At 41.2% G+C, this 13,263-nt stretch overlaps 6 protein-coding genes across 6 annotated transcripts; 2 read left to right on the top strand and 4 right to left on the bottom strand.

Annotated features, from left to right (window-relative positions):
- Nucleotides 1-45: 45 nt before the first annotated feature.
- Nucleotides 46-1,335, bottom strand: SAMD00019534_010550 (hypothetical protein; the record flags this gene model as incomplete). Its single annotated transcript, XM_012903022.1, has 4 exons — nucleotides 46-321; nucleotides 406-859; nucleotides 929-1,109; nucleotides 1,194-1,335. Coding segments are annotated over 4 exons (1,053 nt in total), but the record flags the coding sequence as incomplete, so codon positions are not given.
- An 815-nt stretch (nucleotides 1,336-2,150) lies between these two features.
- Nucleotides 2,151-4,362, top strand: SAMD00019534_010540 (hypothetical protein; the record flags this gene model as incomplete). Its single annotated transcript, XM_012903021.1, has 6 exons — nucleotides 2,151-2,333; nucleotides 2,404-2,715; nucleotides 2,946-3,301; nucleotides 3,378-3,588; nucleotides 3,661-3,964; nucleotides 4,049-4,362. The coding sequence occupies 6 exons, from the start codon at nucleotides 2,151-2,153 to the stop codon at nucleotides 4,360-4,362; spliced, it is 1,680 nt and encodes a 559-aa protein (XP_012758475.1).
- A 142-nt stretch (nucleotides 4,363-4,504) lies between these two features.
- SAMD00019534_010530 (hypothetical protein) lies at nucleotides 4,505-5,617 on the bottom strand (the record flags this gene model as incomplete). Its single annotated transcript, XM_012903020.1, has 4 exons — nucleotides 4,505-4,787; nucleotides 4,861-4,951; nucleotides 5,016-5,380; nucleotides 5,439-5,617. 4 exons carry the CDS (start codon nucleotides 5,615-5,617, stop codon nucleotides 4,505-4,507), a joined length of 918 nt encoding a protein of 305 aa, XP_012758474.1.
- An 809-nt stretch (nucleotides 5,618-6,426) lies between these two features.
- SAMD00019534_010520 (hypothetical protein) lies at nucleotides 6,427-9,047 on the bottom strand (the record flags this gene model as incomplete). Its single annotated transcript, XM_012903019.1, has 2 exons — nucleotides 6,427-8,427; nucleotides 8,493-9,047. Coding segments are annotated over 2 exons (2,556 nt in total), but the record flags the coding sequence as incomplete, so codon positions are not given.
- Nucleotides 9,048-9,464: 417 nt separating this feature from the next.
- SAMD00019534_010510 (hypothetical protein) lies at nucleotides 9,465-10,076 on the top strand (the record flags this gene model as incomplete). The annotated part of the gene is made up of 1 exon (XM_012903018.1): nucleotides 9,465-10,076. The coding sequence occupies one exon, from the start codon at nucleotides 9,465-9,467 to the stop codon at nucleotides 10,074-10,076; it is 612 nt and encodes a 203-aa protein (XP_012758472.1).
- Nucleotides 10,077-10,736: 660 nt separating this feature from the next.
- SAMD00019534_010500 (hypothetical protein) lies at nucleotides 10,737-12,980 on the bottom strand (the record flags this gene model as incomplete). Its single annotated transcript, XM_012903017.1, has 9 exons — nucleotides 10,737-10,892; nucleotides 10,959-11,203; nucleotides 11,292-11,457; nucleotides 11,516-11,691; nucleotides 11,774-11,822; nucleotides 11,897-12,086; nucleotides 12,154-12,637; nucleotides 12,707-12,802; nucleotides 12,932-12,980. 9 exons carry the CDS (start codon nucleotides 12,978-12,980, stop codon nucleotides 10,737-10,739), a joined length of 1,611 nt encoding a protein of 536 aa, XP_012758471.1.
- Between the last annotated feature and the right edge of the window lie 283 nt (nucleotides 12,981-13,263).

Genomic DNA, 13,263 nt, shown 5'->3' with positions numbered 1-13,263 from the left:
ATATGATTGATTGAACGGTCCACGTGCCTGCCTGGTCGACCACTACTACAACATCTTGGCAGACACCTCGTCGACTTGTGGCTCCATCAACAATGAGAACTCTTTGCTGAGTTTGAGCTCTCCTCCAACATTCTCATCGAATTGATATTGGAGATAGAGTCCATCAGCCATTAGCACCATAGCAGTCTTGTTGTCCTGACTCAGCGCGCATAGGCTTGGTATTCCTGGTTGTATCTTTACATGCGCAAAGTCCCTCGATGGCTCCCATACCTGGCTCAACATCTCAGGCAAATAAGAAGTGACGCCAGAGTTTGTTCCAGACCTAAAATATAATGATTGATTGATTGATTGAGTAAGTGGAATGGTTCCAAGTATGATTAATTGAGTGAGTGAACGGATGACTTACGCGGAACTAAAGTCAATCTTGAATATATGAATGGTTCCATTGTCACTGCTGACACAAAGATACTTTGAATCATGACTGAATGTGATGGAGTGAATAACGGCGGAATAGGTTCCACGTCTAAATGATATCGATTTGTTGGCATTGGGCAATGAGTAGACTTTGATGACGGTGCCCTTCTCCGAGGCAGTGGCCAACATCGTTCCACTCTGATTGAGTACCAATTGTGATATCTGACTGTTGTGAGCCTGGATCAGATTGACAGTCTCCAATGTGAGCAGGTCCATTATCAATATGTTTCCCTTGTTCTGTGACGCTGGATAGACCATGAAATTGGTCTGTGATGGTGATAGAGCGCATAGACCTCTTGGATTAGGGTCCACATCTCTCGTCTCTAACAACTTCATATTGTTTATATCGTATATATGTATCTTTGTCTCCATTACAACGACCAATCTACAAGGTGTACGATTGTTAGATTGATTGATCATGATCTTGATTGATCGATGTACATTACAAACATACCTGGTCCTATTTATCTTTACATTGAGTATGGCAGTAACAAAGTTTAAGTCGCATATTGTTTGATTGGTCTTGATGTTCTTTATCAGCAGTCGTCTCTGAGATGATCCACCTTCGCCTGATCCAACCAATGCCACCAAACTGGTGGAGAAGAGCATCTCGATAAGGCCTACACCTCCACTAGCTATACACAAACAGTTAGATCATTCATTCAATCAATCAATCAATCAATCAATCATTCAATCAAACATGAACCAATGACACATACATTGACTAAAGCATAGATTATAAGGTTCAGAGTTGAATATCTTGAAACCCTCTGGAGTGCCTACAGCTACACAAGTAAAGTCTTGATTGAAGTTGACAAACAGCACTCCACTCCTATGCTTTCCACCTGCAAACATATCTTGTTATTGTCTTATCTTGTCTTATATTATCTTCTGTCTATTTTGTTTTGAACAATATATATACAATACTATATATTTACTATATTGTGTAGTGATGATAGTATCTCTATGTTTATGTTTAAGTTATTGAATGAATAGAGGAGTTATACTACTATTACTACTTCTTGATGATTATGTGTGTTGATTGTTTGTCCCCCTTCACTTTCAAAGTGGGAAAATTGGTATCATCACAACAAAGTTAAGGTGGTGTGTGTGGTGGATGGATGTTTGAGTGTTCCCAACAAGCATCCATACTTCAATCATCAAGTTTGTCCATTATACAACTGTTAAGTTGTTGGGACATGTTGAGTGATGAGTGACGAGTGATGAAACACCAAATAACTCGGGTATATATAACTTATTTGTGTAATATAATATAGATATTGATATCTTTTAAGTTTGTTGGACATATCAATAAATACAAAATATATATATATATTTATTATACTTATTTGTAAGAAAGTTATAATACATACAAATAATAGTCCACTAACCGATCATCAAGACAAGATGGCTGTTTAATCAAAACAACTCTCAAAAAGAGAGATTTTTTCAACCTTTCAAATAATTTGAAGGGGCTAATCCTGTTTCACTCGCCAGAGATAGTTTGTTTCGGAGTAGTGTTGGTGTTGTGGTTGTTTGGAAGAGGGGATGAAGGGCTGATTGGTGGTGTGCATGTCATGACAATCACTCATTCAATCATTCATTCAACAATTGTATTGTATTATTATTATTACATTTAAAGTGTAACAAACATGGAGCCAACAGAATACTCAAACATGACACCTTTGTTCAACAGTCATCTGTCATTACAGGTGGTATCGATACGTGATGTACAAAAGGCACGCAAGGTCGTTGGAACAAAGATCAAGAAGGTACTCGACCTCCAAGTCACATACGATCAGACAACCTCATTCATCATCCAGGTGACACAGAAGAAGTTGCAAAAGTTGACACAAGATGTAAGTTTGAATGATTGAATGAGTTGATGTGACATGTCCATTAATACTTACATCATCCCCAATACAATAGATCAAGAAGGAGTTGAATAATATAGAGTTACATAATGTTAATATTACATCACATTCATCGGCAGAGTTGCAGAACCTTTTGCAGATCATTGGCGCAACACCAAAGATTGCGAGATCGATGAGTGTTGCAAAGTTCTTGGAGAGAGAGGGTAACAAAGTGATGTCAAGAGCATTCATCACGGATGAGTTCATCAGGGATAACAATCATCAAGGTGTACTGGACAAGATAAAGAAGAAACAAAAGTTGACCAAGAAGGAGAGATTCTGTTTCATCAAGTACAACAGAATACTCTATTACTATACACTATCAAAGGTAGGTGTCTCTATTCGGTTGATTGGTTGGACGCGTGGAGATATCATTGGAACCATTCCATCACTCAAACAAACTTTTGGAACCATATTATCATTCACTCAATCATTCAATCAATCATGGACCATCGCGATGGAATCCATCAATCAATCAACATCTGGAACCATTCCAAATGCCCACAACCACTAACTCAATCACTCACTCAATCAATCAAATAATCAAACATGATGTAGGAGGTCAAGGGTGCAATATGTTTGGACGACTGCGCAGTATCAGTGTCAAAGAGCAATAATAATGGCTTCGAATTGCAGACACCCCATAATGGACATTACTTGTTCTGTGCCAAGTCAGCATCAGAGTGTGATCAATGGGTACAGGCAATTAGGAAGTGTATCGATGTTTGTAAGGAATCCAAGAAGGCTGTCAATGGCACACTGTCAGGATCGATCATCAAAGGACGTGACCTTGCCAAGAAAGACCTCAATGGCTTTGCCGATCCATTCGCCATCACCCGTATCGAGAGACAACAATCTCGCACGCCAACCATCTACAAGACCCTGAATCCAACATGGAACGAACCATTTGCATTGTAAGTATCTCGCTTGGACATGTCAGGTACGCTCACCAATCACAGTCAGCTGACGACTTACATTACAATATTGTAGTGACATTACAAAGAATGATGGATACTTCTATCTACTTGTATGGGATGAGGATAAGTTCACGGCAGCAGACTTCATGGGCAAGGTGGTTATCCCATTGACAGCACTCCAACCTGGACAAGATGTACAGCTATACCTTCCACTCATTCCAAAGGCAAAGAACAACACAGTCACTGGAGACGTCTCCATTCGTTTGAAATATGTCTATACTCTCGTACGTATCCCTTATCCTCGCCCTACGATCGATCAATCAACCAAACTAACTAACACGCACATCCATCAACAGGAGCATCAAGCACAACAAGCATCAACATTGTTTGGACAGAGCTTGGCATACTTTGAGACTAAACCAGAGTTGTGCAAGGATGGACTACCATCGGTGTTGTACGACTTTGTCAACTTCTTTGAGCAGCATGGTCTGAAGGAAGAGGGACTGTTCCGAGTGTGTGGATCATCACTCGAGATTAAGATGTACAAACAACACATGAACGCCGGTCAGCCACTCAAATACGAGCCAAACAACATCCACTCACTGGCCGGAGTATTCAAGTTGTTCTTTAGAGAGTTGCCAGAGCCTATCTTGACATTTGGTATGTTGGACGAACATTGACGGCTGATGGCCATCCATATGTGCGTACTAACATCAACAATCAATCTTGATCAATTCGAAACAGATAAATACGATGCATTCTTGGCACTGGCAGCACAGAACACAACATTGAAGCAGATATCAACATTGGTTAAGGCGTTGCCAAGACAGAACCAGAAGCTACTGCAGCTGCTACTACCTTTCTTCCATAATATTGGACGCGTGGAGAATTCAAAGTATAACATGATGAACTTCTCCAATCTGGCCATTGTGTTTGGACCTGCCATGCTGCGACCGATGCACGAGACCAATGAGGGCATCCTCAAGTTGAACCTTGTCAACGAAATCACAAGGAAGCTGATCGAGTATGGACCCTCCATCTTTGAGAGCTCTACCTAACCGTCCGGACGGATGTACAAACCCGTCTGGCTGGTCATTCATTGTATTGTTTGTAAATGTAGCTTGCACGCATGCTCCTTGTACCTCTAATATATTAATAAGTTATTTGTCGTCTTTACGGCTACTCCTACTACTACAACTACTATTTCTTTGACTGTTTGAGACTCAGATTGTTTGGTCTGAGTGCATTGGAGGGGATTGAGATCAGGTTGGTATTGTTGGTGGTCACCGATGGTCCATGGTTGTGAGTCCCCAACAGGAAGTTACCTTGTACACTTGACTTGTTGCTCTGTTGAGTCTTTGGAACACTATGGGATTGATTCTTTGAAGTTGACAAAGTATGATGAGCACCTCCAAAGAGAGTGTTCTTCTTTGGTAGTGAACCACCTGTTGTTGTGGTAGTAGTATTAAGATCTTGTTTCCTTCTGATTACAATAATCATGTCAGTAACAATCAATCTATCAATCAATCATTCAGAAAACATTTCCAGATACATACGTGTTGTGATTGATCTTGGAATTCAACTCATCAATCTCCTTTGTCATGTCCTCAATTTGATTCTCCAAGTTTGAGATTGTAAGTTCCTTCTCTGGATCATTGACATTGTACATGTTAGAATAAATATTGAGTTTTCTTCATAGTTTACAACATACCTCTGATGCTCTGAGTCAACTCTGATATATCTTCTTCAACTTTTTTGGTCTTGTCTTGTGAGGACCTCTTCTCATTCTGTATTGATAGGTTCTGGTAGTATTGTAGCTTGAGATGGTCCAACTCCATTTCATCTTTGATTGTCACATGCTTGATAGTATGTATATTGCCATATTCCAATTGCCACTTATTGAACTCTGTAGCAGATTGAATATACTCTTGTCTTAATTGTTCCTTGTCCTCACTAATGTTCTGGATCTTGTTTGTCAACTCATTCTTCATGTACTCTCCTCCCTTCAAATGTCTCCAGTAATTATCTTGTACCAATGCCAATCTTTGTATCTCAATATCTGAGTTACTACCAATTCTAAAAGATACCAAACATTAGTTTTAAGAATGAATGAATACTGGAAATCGTTACATACTGAAGAAGATTGTATATCTTGTTGTCCCAAGCTGACAATGATGCAATTGAATCCTTTATCTTCTCCTCCAAGGCATGTGTCTTCTTGACTTTCTTCTGGAAACATTCATGGTTCTCTTGTAATTGTTCGGTCAATCTCGTAGTATGTTGTCTAACATCAATCAAACATGCAATGTCCATGTCTCTAGCTCTATCTCTATCTCTATCTCTCTATCTCTAACTATCTCTATCTCAATTGGAATGGATCATGTTCCATGTCGAATGAATGAAAGTGAGTGAGTGATATACACTTCAGATCTGAATGACCAAGAAAGGATATATACCCCTCCATCCAACATGTTTGGGGAAGGGATAGGTGATGCATCCATGGATCTGTTTGACCAAGAATGGTAATAACACAACTAGATAAGAGTAGTGCGCAAGTGGGTGTGAATCCATGTCAATGCCTTCTTAGTCATAGACAACATCAACACTATCCTTGCCTTGAGTTGGTAACACAACATCATCTCCTGTTTGATACAATGAATGAACATTGTTAATAGCCATCCTCACTCTATCGTACTCTTCTTGGTACAGTCTTTGTTGTTTCAAACATATCAATGCCTCTGTAGTAATACATGAACGAATAAATGAGTAAGATAATGAACTACTACTACTTGGAGTAGGATGTTGTTACCTTTCTGTTTGTTCTCCTCTACTAACTGTTTAGCCTTTGTCCCCATCTCATCCACCTTCTCTTGTAAATGTATCAGTCTTCCATTCATCAACTCAATGTTACTTCGTATGCTTGAAGAAGTACTATCTTGTGCATCCTTATTCTCTATCTTTGAGTTACCAAACAACTTCATTATTACTCTCACTCTCTCTGTTCGTCGATGATACAATGAACAAGTCAATACTTTATCTTTGAAGCAAAGAAGAATTCATTTCATTCATTGTTTGTAACCTATTCTTAGACATCCAAGAGATATACACATTGTGGATTAGATCAACTTGTCGAATGGTATGTTGAGTACTGGGAAGCTGTCCTTGTAGTCAAAGTGCCACCATTCGTTCTCATAGGGTCTGAAGCCAAAGTTCATCATGGCAACGGTCAACAACTTCTTGAACCAACGCTGTCTGGTCGTTCCTCCAAAGAATGATCGATGTGATCTGATCGACAACTCGTCGTACTCGCCCTGCATTGGTATCGCCGCACCAGTATCCAACTCATAGAGTGTGAGGTCGACTGCACCTCCTCTGTTGTGCACAGAGCCAAGGTTTGGATCAGCAACATACTTGCCTCTGAACTCGGGTATCACACTCTCTGCCATGGTCCAGGTGACATTCCAAGGCCTGTATGCATCGTAGATCAGCAGGCCAACTCCCCATTTATGCAGCCATTTGTGTACCTGCAACAACGACTCTGCTGCCTTCCTGTGGAGGAACGCCTTTGGTATCTTGTACAGCTGGATGTACAAGAAGTTGTCGGTCGAGGCATACTTGCAGTCGATCTTGATGGTCGGGGAGATGGTAGACAGGTCGACCAAGTTGTGCTCGTTCAGAGGCACCTCTGGATGAGGGCATGGTACAGTGTACGATATCTCCAACATCTCCTGTGCCAGCTCGATCGTGCCCACACCTGGTTGGCGCTCACCTGGTGCCGGTCCAATCCTCGTCCATATGAATGGAATGCCAACCAACTCTAATCTGATCGGTCGCTCACTGGCATCCAAGAAGAAAATGACCTTCTCATCATTGTACATCGTGTCCCTGTTCAGCTTGAACACTACCGTGCGATCAGCTTCACGCTTCTCGAGGAAGTTGAGAGTGTAGATGAACAACCATTCGATGCAGAGCATCAATGATCCATCCTCTTCAAAAATAAGTGCGAGCTGGTCCTTGGTCTCATAATGTCCTACGAGTGCCTGAAGGAACTTTGGTGCTGGTTCAGGTGGCTTGGTCACCTCTGGCAATGGGATGTATGGTTGGAAGAATAGGTTGTTGTCGGATAGCTCCTTCTGGCGCTCAAACATTCCAACAGCAGTATCTTTGCCATCTGCTGAGGTAGAGACTTCCAATGGCTGACCAAAGGACAGACGATCATTGATGATCATCACGCCATTCTTGAAGATCTGCGAGCAATGACTTGGACGGATCCAGTCGATACTGTTGATAAAGTGAGAGCGAATGTATGTCTTGGTGTTGTACTCCTGGTAGATCCTGAATCGATGAGTATCCATGTCCTTGTTGTAGTTGTTGAAGTGGTACACACCAAGTACCTGATTGCGCAGCATTACAGGCAGATGCTCAGCCTTGGCTAGCGAGCGGTAGTGGTCGGTGGCTGCCGCCAGCGCAGCAAGGTCAATGGTCAAGTCACCAAGCTGACCATGCTCAATCATATAGTTGAGGATCAACTGTATTGCATACTCTGCGACCTGGTTGGAGACCGAGTTGATGCAGTCCAGTGTACAGACAGTGTAGATGCCAATGCCGAGTGCTGGTAATGTCCTGAACTCGCTTGCAAATCCATTGATGGCACCTCCATGGCGAGCCATCATCAGTCCATAGACCTGACTGATCTCCACGCCGAGACCATGAGTGAGATCACTCTGAGTGTGATTATAGTCCTTGCGCAGGTCATAGGTAGGTTGGGCCAGAGGCTGTGGCGTGACCATCTGGATGAAAGTCGAATCCTTAAGCAATGGTGCACCACCATTTAGGAACACACGGAGGAAGGCAGATATCTCCTCGATCGTACACTTCAGTCCACCAGCTGGGAACATTCCAAACCGAGTCAGTGGTGCTTCAGAGAAGACATTAGTGTTTCTAAACTCATCCCAATAGCGCCACATATGACCAACTGCCAATCTCATCTCGTCCTCATCCTTGTAACGAGTGTTGTTCCACTTGTCCTGGAAAGTACAATGACTCATTCCAATTGGATCCAATATGTTCTTCTCTACATAGTCCTCGAAAGACATGCCTGAGACCACTTGAACAATGTATCCCTATGTATGGCCCCAGTATGAGTGATTGATCGATTGAATGAATGAATGAATGGATTGGTACTTACAGCAACCGCGACCGCTGCATTTGAGTACTTGTGGATGATGCCTGGACTGTTGACAAGCTTGCTGGTGCACATGGACTCGACGAGCTTGTTGAGGTCACATTGGATTGGGTTGAAGTAGTTGCCTTCAATTGGCTCACGGATCAAGCCTGAGGTATGTCTGATCAGATTGAACAGAGTGATGTTGGGATATAGAGGTGGCGAGCCAGCTGGGCACTCATCAGGATTGGTTGGTGCGAACTTTGGTATGTGCTTGGTGACAGGGTCCTCCAACTTCACCTTGCCACTATCCACGAGTTGTAACAAAGCGACGTAGGTGAACAGTTTGCTGACAGAGGCAACATTGAACAATGATCTTGTTAATGATGGCACTGGTGTAAGAAGATGTTCATGATGGATAATATTGGCATAAAGAGTCTTCTCTGCATTAGTTATAGTGATACCAATGACTGGAATCGTCAAAGCATTGATCTGATGCTTGATCCAATGCTCAAGATGTTTGATAATCTTATCTTGGTCCAAAGAGGCAACCAATGTCTTGTTTGTCATTATTGATTGATTGATTGATAGTTATTTGTTGTTTGTTAGGGCAGATGGATAGTGAATAATATTTGATGGATGTCAATGATAAATTAATGTACATCTAGATGACCAGTCAGGTCCAAATTAAACTTGATCATGTGTGTTTGATAGAGTGATTGAGTGTGTGACCTGGCCTTGTTGGGGGCACTAACATGTGACAATGATTGGACTCTCGACTATCTAATATAATAACTGATGAACCAATTATGTGTGATCAACTAATTGGATTAGTTATCATGAATGATCGATGCTTACTTGTACTAGTTGCATCACTTTAGATAATGGTGGAAGTTCACCTTGTTTTGATCAATATGAACGATGGTCCAACAAGATATTTTGATCGATAAATCAAACAACCAATCAACAAACAGATAGACAACTACAACAACAACAATGACAACAACTACAACAGTTCTAGTGTTGCTTGTGACGTTGGTTGTGATCAGCTCAACCTCATCAGCTGGAGCAACATCAGGGCCATCATGGATTACAATCAATCCATTCACATCACTTGACTGCACATCGAACCAAGGTGTAGGATATGGACTGCCCGTGAACACCTGCTTCATCTATCAATGGGATAACTATGTGTTGGTGTCAACCGACCCTCACCACCCAGACAACATCACAGTATCATATTACAATAATCAGAATTGCACTGGTTTGATAGCCACGGACAAGTATCCCTTGGGCCAATGTACACGCATCAACTTTGATCAGTCGGGCAGCGAGTTTGCCATAATCAACACCGGTGCCAACTATCCTGTCGACTCGATCCAATATGCATTCTTCTATCAAGAGGATGACAGTTGTGGTGGAGCCAACTACACAACATTCTACACGGACAATCTAAAGGTTGACGGACGCCTCTATCAATGTGTCGATGGATATCCAATCATATCCCAATGTAGTGATCAAGCTCAATCCCAAGGTGGATGCCAGCCCATACCATGGACTGGTTGTATTCCAGGTTCACAAGGTGGTCCAGGTATATACTCATGTTAACATCAGTCTGTCAGACAGTTAGTGGCGATCAATCAATCACGCTCAATATATCGATCAAAGGTCAGGTGTTCTAGTACTTTATTATGTTCATTTGTTTGCTTGATAGTTTGATTGGTTGATTGATTGATTGAGAGGAGCTGGAGTTGGAGTTCGGAGTTTAGTTGGAAGTGAGCCTTAACGATTGAGGTGTCTCTGGCCTTTGTCATGACTCTTTGGAGTTAGGTTTGGACATTCGTATTCCGAACTGGTCGTGGACCACGTCCTCGAACCATATACATTTGAGTGCCCTCTCTGTTCAGTTGTCCATTGCCTTGAGGAGGAGGTCGATAATATCTATCTCTACCTCTATCATCTCTTTCTCTGTAGTGACGAGGATCGTCATAATAATAATCATCATAATAATCTCTTCTACCTCTTGGAGGTGGAGGTGGAGGTGGAGGAGGCATGTCCTCATCATACATTTTTCCTTTCCTCTTCTTATAACAACAGTAACAACTGACACAAGAAATAATTCCAATTATTATCGTCAATATAAGCATACAAACAGTTGCAATGAAGAATATCTAGATGGGATCCACATTGAATGAATGAATGAATGTTATGTTAGTATCGCCAGAGTGAGAGAGAGAGAGAATGTCCACCTGACAAACTGACATTCAATCAATCAATACTTACAGCCCCTGATGACATTGATGTGCTTGGTACTTGTTGAGGTACAGACACATTGCCATAGTTACCAATTCCAGTATTGAACGTTGGTGTCGTTCCATTTTTAGATGTACAATTGGGATCATCTCCAACTACACATGTATTGACCTATTGATGGTTGATGTATGAGTTAACACGGCCAATTAGATGGCTGGAAGGTTGGATAATACTTACACCTCCGATTGATTGAATACACCTTCCAGACACACTATCGTATGTACCATTGGTGCATTTGGGTACAGTGGAACAGGTGAGCGTTTCCGGATTGTAATATGTCCTATCTGGTGGACAGTTTGGTCGACATGCTCTGGCAAGTGTATCAAACTTTCGATCGCCTGTACAATCTGGGATTGTATAACACGATCCATTGTAGAAGTAAGCTGGTGGTACCTTGCTACTACATATATCAGCATAGGTGGCTAATGATTGATGTGTTATGTAAGTAAGAGTGATTGAGTGAGTGAGTAATCGTGTCAATGAACGCGAGTGAGTGAGGTCTTGACATACACTTGAACACTCTTCCATCCTTTGACTGAGGCGCTGCTCCATCGTCTACCATGGTGTCTGGAGGAGGTGGAAATTGGGTGGTAGTGAAGTTGACCTGGATGTTCTGTACGAACTTGAGGCCATTGAAGTAGGCAATCTTGCAGTATCCACTTGTTGACATTGCTCTCTATATAAGATTGTAAGTACTAGCTCAACATTGGAGTGAATGGATGAATGATACATACTCTACTCTGAATGTAGAATGATTGCCTCTTTGTCTTGTTGCTATCGATGACCATTGATACTTTGGTCGATGGGTATATGTTGATTGATTGACCACTGCAGTCTGCTCCATCAACACAGCACATGAACGATTTAAACTGGACAAAGCATAGACCAGATGGACAATTAACATCAATGACTGATCATTGTTTGTGTTGATTGGATTGAACAAATAAGAGTTAATACACTACCTAGAACAATGAGGTAAAGATGATACTTACTCGCTTCAGTATAATACCTATCATCACCAAATGGAAGTGATGCTGTGTTCTATATATATAAATATCAAGAGTTAGTATACATGTAGAGTCTAGACCGTGGACACATGGATACTTGATACATACAACTATTGATGGCACTCCATTAGCTTGCACTAGAGGGAATTGGGCAGCATTCAACTTGAATGTGATGAATGATTGGTAGTTGGAGCATGACAGGACAAAGTTGGGTACGACTCCACCAACTTGGAGGTTACACTCTCCATTGAGTAGACGTTCAATCGTGTTTCCACGGACAACTGCAAACTGGTCATCACTATATTGGGGTTAAGTTAGTATCTAGGATCATGAGCCAAGTCCCTGGCCATCGACCGACCACTTACATGTTTGGATTGGTCTGGACGAACTGTCCAAGAGGTGTGTCACAGGTTGTCCTGTTCAGGAATGTAGAGGGTTGCATACCAATCTGATTCTCTTTGGTTCCAACAAGTGATCTTGGTACGAGGAAGGTTGTGTTGGAGTCAGTGAATGCAAGGTAGTATTGTTGGAATATGTTGATGGCATCAACATTGTTGACCGATCCCTGAATGGATATTGTTAGGTTGGGTGATTGGAATGTTGATTGATTGGTTATGTTGATCTCTCGATAGCCTTGAACATCAATGATTGCACTGGACACCAATGATGATGGCGAGAGTGATAAGATGAACATCTCAACATGAGATTGAGGATCTTGGACCAATGTCCTTGATATTGTTTGATTACAACAAAGACTCAAAGACTGATTACACTTTCCATAATAATCAGACTCATCTCTTCTCACATCTCTGACACTATAATAGTTTCCAATAAAGTCTCGCTCCAACTCTGATCAGGTGATTAAGTGATTGTGTGAGTGAATCATTGGACGGATGATGGAGTGAATGATCAACATACTTTGTTGGATTAAATCAAGTTGGATGTTTGATTCAAAGTTATCCTCTACAAGCCATACCTCTCCATTCTCATCCTCAATCACAAGATTATCCCTTCCTAAATGATGATGATGGTGTTTAGAAATGAATGAATGAATGATTGATTGATTGATTGATTGAATGAATGATACATACTGATTATAAACTTGTTTGATGTACCAATACCTTGAAGGTTTGAATACCTTACTTGGAGTACCCATTGGTTTGAACTGGTGTTGTAGGTAGCTGACACCCATTCGAATGGTGAATCAGTTGATGGAGATGGTAGTTTAGCAAAGATCAACGTTGTAGATACAATCAACAATGATAAATATATAATAATATTATGTTTGTTTGTCATTTTGTTATATTATTAATAATACTAATGTTGTAAATAATAATAAAGTATCCATGTTGATTGTTTTTTTTGAAAAGGTCATGTTGTCATTGTTTGCAAACCTGTGTGGGATGAGTTTGCAAAAGTTCAACTTCACAATGTTATTTGCAAAGTCACTTTTTCTTACTTCTTGTTGGTTTTCA

The sequence above is a fragment of the Acytostelium subglobosum genome, assembly GCF_000787575.1.
Source record: "Acytostelium subglobosum LB1 DNA, scaffold: scaffold2, whole genome shotgun sequence".
Lineage (NCBI taxonomy): Eukaryota > Evosea > Eumycetozoa > Acytosteliales > Acytosteliaceae > Acytostelium > Acytostelium subglobosum.
The sequence above is the reverse complement of the archived record's forward strand: the minus strand, read 5'-3'. Positions and strand labels throughout refer to the sequence as shown.